Here is a 7,174-nt window from a genome sequence, read left to right as displayed (position 1 = left end):
TAACAGTTCTCTGTTTTATTGCAATACAGCAAAGTCTGGTTAATATTAAGTGATATCAACATAAAATATTGGTGAGGAGTCTTTTGTGACATTTTTTACTATCCCACCTTAAATATTTCTGTGCAAAAGAATCCACATCATTGTTTGGTAGCAGAGGATCTCTTAGAAAGTTCCCTAAAACATTGAGGGCATAAAACCAAACAAAATAAAATAAGGATAGGCTAAAGCAGTATCTTTCCCCCTCCATACACATTTGTCAGCATTATATTCTAACCAAAAAATGATCACACCAGGCCATGCAAAACTGTACAATATTACAACAAGAAAAACCCTAAAAAATTTATAAAATGAATGATATTACACTATCAAATAAAAAGGCAAGTCATTTTGTTTTCATGAGATTTCAAGGTTGATTTGAGTCAGCTTCCCCCGGAACTGCATGGTGTCCTGTGTAGGGAGGCGCCCAGCGTGCTGCCAGTGCTGGGGGAGCCCGCACTCCTTATCTAGCAGGAGTGCACAGAGAACTCTGGACTTGAGTAACAATTAAAGTCATAAGGAAAGAGGTTTCAAAATGGGCTCAATGAAATGCAGCTCATCTAGTTCAGGACTGGGCCAGAGAGAGGGGGGAGTGGAGTGCCCAATTCATTCCTATTGTGCTCACTGGATGTGGGCTACGGCAAAGTCTGCTCTGAGCGCCCCTCTGTCTAGACTGGATGGGGAGCCTCAGGCTTGGCAAGGCCTACCTGCTGGGAGACTGCAGTGGTTGTGATCCCGGTCAAAGGCGGCAAATGGCCCTGCTGCGTCAGTGGTTTTGACGTCTGCTCACCCCTGCTCTGGCTTTTCCTTAATGATACCTGAGATGCCACATAAATGTAACCAGTCTTTCTCAGAAATAGATGTGGCCACTAAGTAACAAAATGACATAATTCTAACCTATGGAAGGAGAGGCTGAGAGCCAGCCGGGAATGATAATTGTTGCTGTAAACATGACAGGAATTTCAGATTCTCCCCTGAAGTGTGGGCACAATAATTGGCTGGAAAACCAAATAGATGGGCTCGTTTTAGTTGTATCTCATAGCCTGAAAGCTGTGCTCCCTGGGAAATAACAGAAATCACTAAGTGTGTTGGGGGTGTGTATAAATACATATATAATAACAAAAAATGTAAGATCTACTTTAGCAATAATTTGACAAGGAGCAAGACTTTTGTTTTTGGCAAAAATAAATAATATATATGTATGTAATTTTAAATACCCAAAGCACAAAACATGATTAGTCAGAATTCAAGGGTAGATAACTTGGCTGGACATAGATAGCACCAAATACTAACGCAGATAGACTATCTCAGAAATGCCTCTGAATGTATTTTTTTCTATTGAGAAACAAGTGTCTGCTGCCATATACATTTTTAAAATGTCCTGAATGAAAACAAAGGATGTCTTCAGATAGTAATAAAATACTTTACCTGTGAGCTTTGCTACTGACTCCTCTGAATGGTCATTATGTTTTTTTCCCCTGAACTCACTCCTTGTCTTTTCACATCATTCTTCTCAGAAGCTTCTGGAGGTAACAGGCTTCATATTTAAGGGTGGGATAAACCCAGTAGGATGACCATTATTTTGGGAAAACCCTCCCCAAAACTATTACCCCTGGCAGTGTTTCTCCCCTAAAGCCCAGGTTTTAGAATCTACACACATTTGGGACTGCTCTATTATGACTGATGAGATGACTTGCCATTGCAGTGGAAAAATCAAAGAGCGCCGTGGTGCAATCCATGGAGTGAATATGGACAATCCGCCCAGTTAGCCTGGCAACCAAGACAAGCCTCAGTAGTTCTCTCTCATCTGCCCTGTTGGGAGGTGGAAGGGTATGACCCATTGCAGTAGAGCCTAGACTTTAGGTAGGGTTATATTTTGATCCTAAACGCATCCTTTGGAAAATAAGCACCTATAGGCAACAACAATTCACAATTACTTGTCAAAGCTACAAACTAATGGCTTATGTCAATAAGCCATTTATCCTGTTAATCTCAGCTTGGGATGGCCTCCTCCCTGCCTGAGAAGAGAAGGGAGAGAGAAGTCAAGGGGAAAGGGAAGAGGAGGATGGGGAGGGTGGGGAGAGTGAGGAGGAGAGGAGGGGAGGGTGGGGAGAGTGGGGAGGAGAGGAGGGCAGGGTGAACAGAAGGGGTGCGAGCTGGTCACGAGCACCAGGCAGGGGGCCGGCTGGCTGACTCCCTTCTCTCACGTGGAGTGCTGAAGACAAGGATCTACCTAGTCATATGACAATGATCCAATTAAAGGGCTGACCCTTGGTATTCAGGTGACAAAAGTATTTTTATACTTCATTCTAAAAAGCAGAAAGATTTGGGAGATTAGAACTGTGCTGTGAATTACACCCATCCAAAACAAAATATAATCAAATCTGAGCCGGCACCAAACTCAGAATGTTTAAATGTCAAAGCTGTTACGTGAAAATTCCCAATTATAGGTGCTTGCAATGGAATCCCTAGCAGGATCCTTTCTTCCCTCACTGCATCTCAGAACCTTCTCCACACAGCAGCATCACCTGGAAACAGCTTCAGCTCCCTGCACATGCCACAGGCCAGCATGGGCTACTGCCAGTGTCACAGAGGTGGAGTCACAGACAGCAGCAGTGAAATGATGGCCTTAAACACTGCAACTCAGGTTAGCAACTGCAGGAAAACTTTCTTCATTTTCACTGAATTTTAAAGAGAGAATCCTGTCTCTCTCAGAGAAACTTAGGCGAAAAGTAAAAGAGAGGCAAAATCTCTTTCCTTCCATGATATTTTTATTTTTATCTCTTTCTCTACTCATGTGCTTAACTAGTGAAATGACTCTGTAGAAATAGATCATTCTGATTCTGCATCTCATTTCCTTACGGCAACTACAACAGGAGGAATCCAGCTGAAAATGCCACTAACCCCACAATCCAGCACCTGAGAGAGGAGGCCAGTCCGAGCGCCGTGCTGGGCTCATTCTGGCCTGTGCACTGGGGTTGTATTGTCCATTTTCCACTGGCTATGGGAATAATATTTGGTTAAGGCTCTTCAAGCCCTTGCTTTTGAGGTTTTACATTATTTGGTAATGAAAGCCTTTTTTTCTTCCTTTCCCAGGCTTATCTGAAGAAGCTCATGCCCACCCTCAACAAAACAGACTCCTCCTTGGGAACCGTCTCCAGCCCTGGGACAGACACCTCACTGTAACTTGGGGAGGGACAGGATGAGACCAGGAAGAAAAGCATTTTTAGAAACTATTTTCTGGACCTTCAGAAGCTACAACACTCCTTGCACCCTTTCAGATGGAAGGGATCAGAGGTGACAGAATCATATATTTCTACATTTATCTGCAGAAGATAAAAATACAATAAAAAGTGAGAAGTGTTCAAATTCTACCACTAGGAAAAGAAACACCTCGGGTGGAGATGAGTTAGCCTGCTGCTGCTGCTGCTGCTGCTGAAGTGGCTTCAGATGTTAAAGCTCTGGTGCCAGGGCACACTCCAGACCAGCAAAACCAGGCTCTGCAAATGTTCTCCAAAGCTCCCCGAGTGACTGGAGCCTACGACCAGTTTGAGGACAGGGCAATAAAGGGAACTCTGATTTCTCTCGCTCTGCCTCTAAAAATGTGAGCTTGAGGCCTTTCCACCCTTTACATTACTTAGCTGGGAAACAGACAAGAAACAACGTATTTCTTTAAATTAAATCATCTCTCTTATATATGCATCCATCTTTTGTTGAATACAAGAGGCTCCTTTTAAATATATACTTTCAGTACTTCTACATTTATGTATTCATTTAAACTCTGTATTGTAGTAAAATATGCATTGTTTTAATTCATAAGGATTTCCTGGCAACAATCAGGTTGACACTCACTGTGGTTGCCGATTAAGAGCTTAGTGAGCCACTCCAGGGACAGATTCTCCCTTCCGGATGCGGAGAATCCCATGAGCTATTTTAGGACTATAATGAGACTCTACTGTGAAAGCAAAATCTGTCTAATCTTATTCTTATCACTTACATTTGTGTAATCTATTTAAGCTACCTTTGGGAGTAGGGGCAAAATGTTACTGAAAGCAACTCTAAGTGCATGGAATGAAATCAACATTAATCTAAGCTGCTATGGAAAGTCTGTCTTTGTTGTTGCTGTTAGGCTAGGGGCGTGGATCTGAGAGTCATGTCGTCAGAACTCCTGAATCCCTGTCCTGCTACTGCTGCCAGCCCCTGGTGGCTTTCAGGCTGAGGTGGAGGGAAAAGATGAAAGTGAGAAGAGGCGAGTGGCAGGGAGCGGAGAGCGAGAAGTCTCAGTGCTGAGGCAGCTCATGGGTCCCAGCTCCCGCGGTCAGTGCTCTCCAGGGAGAGGCTCTTGGTCTTTCGGGGTGAAACTGGGCTTGGGGGGCTGCTTAGGTTGGAACTGTTGGAAGCTGTGGAATGCCTCGGAGAGTCAGAGTCCTGTAAGGCCCAAAGTAAAACAATGAGAAGCAGGGGGAGAAAGGGAGGCAGAAGGAGCTCAGATTACCACCGCCCCCTCCAGCCACCCTGACCAAATAACCCCATGGGGCTTCCTCGCTGTCAGTATAAAGCCCCTTCTATGAGCTGAGGAAGAGACACAGAACATGCATGCTCCATCCTTTCTGTAGGCCTTTACAGATGATGGTATTTTCACACAAAAGCCAGAAGTCTGAATGCCTCTGGGAAAATTGCAGTTTGCAACCCAAGTGACTGACCTAGTTGCCCACTGGCCAAGAGTGAATGCTGGCCCCTGACCCCGACCCCTGCTGCAGTTGAGGCCAATCCTAAGGTGGTGGGATTGCTTGGAAAGACGACCTAGTCTTTTTGATGCATGACGTCTCCGGAACCCTGCCCACTCACCTCTCCGTCAAAGTCCCTCGCCGGGGCATCACTTCCTTGGTCCATGCCTCCGGAGGACAAAGAGCCCTCTGATGGGGAGGGCATGGGCTGCCGCTTGGCACTGTAGCTTCCTCCAGAGAATTCCCTCTTTAATGCGCTGCCATTCTGTGCGGATGACCCTACAGTACATCATGCAGGCAAAATTTTACATATGCAGAGGGGACAATACTCTAGAAAGCACACAGACTGCTGAGCTGACAGGCCATCCTTTGTAGGCCCCAGACCCCTCCTCCCCTGAAGCACATTAAGTCCAACTATAGTACCTTTGCCCTGGGCTCAACCCTGAATCCAGCAATCTCACTCGCTATTCCTGTCCACCCCAGCCACGGGGACTCCCGGTGAGTGAGCAGCACTCTCTAGGCTGTGCCATCTGCCCAAATGCCCCACTTGCTAACAATTCCCCGGAATCCGTCAGGTCTCCACCTGCCTGGTACTGCCTCGCAAGTCTTTCCCAGTCACTGACAGCTCCCAGGCATCTTTCACGGCATTTATGAAGTCATGTTATCATCATGTGCCTGCCATTCTCCTAATAGATGAGGTGTCTTTGCCTCTCCAGGGCCTAGCACAGGACATGGCACATGGCAGGCTCAAAACAGACGTGCTAAAGAAGGAAGCTGAGTTGAACCATTCCCAGAGAGAGGCCATGCCACCCAGTGCAGAAATATCGCTTATCTTCTAGACAATTTTCATAAAACCACAAAGAGAACATAAAAGTACTTTTACTTCACAGGGCAAAGAGCCTGAGATATAAAATAAAAATGAGGTTTTCTTCAAAGCCACTCTCTACTGTGTTCTCAAAGTTGGGGTACGTAACAGTGGACCAGCAGCATTCACAGGAAGAAAAGCCAAGAGGCAAAATACCCTGGGAATCTCAGGGCTATTGTCAGTACCTATTTAAAGCTCTTAGCATTCCTTACTATTACAAGGTTTTTGCTTAAACATGCCTTAATCGTGCTGAGTTTCTGTATTAGGATTATTGGTCCAAAAGACTGTGTTGAGGTTTTAGTACAACTCTAAGGTACAGGCTGTGCTTGTTTCAACTTTTTGCTGGTTTAAGATGTCTCAAGTGATTTTTACATTAAGAATTCAGTGAAAATGTCAAAACATGATAGTTTAAAGCAGCACATTTATCTAATGACCACCAAAATACACAAGTGTTCATAAATAAACTGAACAAGAGCCTGCCTGGGCGGACTCTGTCCTTGGTAATTCCCCTTCCACCTCCCTTCCTCAGCTTCTTTGCAAAGCCCCTACCTAGGCTGCAGTCATAGGCTCGTTGGCATTTCCTCAACACTGTAACTGACTGACTGCAGATCAGCAACACTGGTAACACAGATAAGCAATACTGCTTAGCGTATGATGGAGCTTTACAAACACCAACGCCCAGCCCTATACCAGAACAATTACAGCAGAGTTTCTGATTTAACTTTAAAGGTTCTCCTGTGATTTTTGCACATTGACTTTGTATCCTGAGACTTTGCTGAAGTTGCTGGTCAGCTTAAGGAGATTTTTGGACTGAGATGAACAGGTTTTCTAAATACACGATCATGTCATCTGCAGACAGAGACAATTTGGCTTCCTTTCTTCCTATCTGAATACCCTTTATTTCTTTCTCTTCTCTGATTGCCCTTGCCAGAACTTTCAGCACTATGTTGAATAGGAGTGATGAGAGAGGGCATCCTTGTCTTGTTGCAGTTTTCAAAGGGAATGCTTTCAGCTTTTGCCCATTCAGTATGATATTGGCTGTGGGTCTGTCATAAATAGCTCTTATTATTTTGAGATACGTTCCATCAATACCTAGTTTATTGAGTTTTTAGCATGAAGGTTGTTGAATTTTATCGAAGGCCTTTTCTGCATCTATTGAGATAATCGTGTGGTTTTTTTCACTGGTTCTGTTTACATGATGGATTACGTTTATTGACTTGCGTATGTGGAACCAGCCTTGCATCTCAGGGATGAAGCCGAATTGATCGTTGTGGATAAGCTTTTTGATGTGCTGCTGGATTCAGTTTGCTAGTATTTTATTGAGGGTTTTCGCATCAATGTTCATCAGGGATATTGGCCTGAAATGTTCTTTTTTTGTTGTGTCTCTGCCAGGTTTTGGTATCAGGATGATGCTAGCCTCATAAAATGAGTTAGGGAGGATTCCCTCTTTTTCTATTGTTTGGAATAGTTTCAGAAGGAATGGTACCAGCCCCTCTTTGTACCTCTTGTAGAATTGGGCTATGAATCTGCCTGGTCCTGGGCTTTT

General features: G+C 44.5%; 1 protein-coding gene across 1 annotated transcript in view; it reads right to left on the bottom strand.

Annotated features, from left to right (window-relative positions):
- The window catches only part of CDC42BPA (CDC42 binding protein kinase alpha (DMPK-like)), a 267,348-nt gene continuing 260,174 nt past the window's right edge, over positions 1-7,174 (bottom strand). Inside the window, exons 35-36 of the mRNA XM_011975980.1 lie at positions 4,885-5,042; positions 1-4,464 (exon numbers count right to left, since the gene is read on the bottom strand). Of these exons, the coding sequence (XP_011831370.1) occupies positions 4,333-4,464; positions 4,885-5,042 (290 nt within the window). The 3' untranslated portion in view covers positions 1-4,332. The remainder of the gene's footprint in view (positions 4,465-4,884; positions 5,043-7,174) is intronic.

This window comes from Mandrillus leucophaeus, unplaced genomic scaffold, assembly GCF_000951045.1.
Source record: "Mandrillus leucophaeus isolate KB7577 unplaced genomic scaffold, Mleu.le_1.0 Scaffold1605, whole genome shotgun sequence".
NCBI classification, from domain to species: Eukaryota; Metazoa; Chordata; class Mammalia; order Primates; family Cercopithecidae; genus Mandrillus; species Mandrillus leucophaeus.
This window is presented reverse-complemented; position numbering and strand designations above follow the sequence as displayed.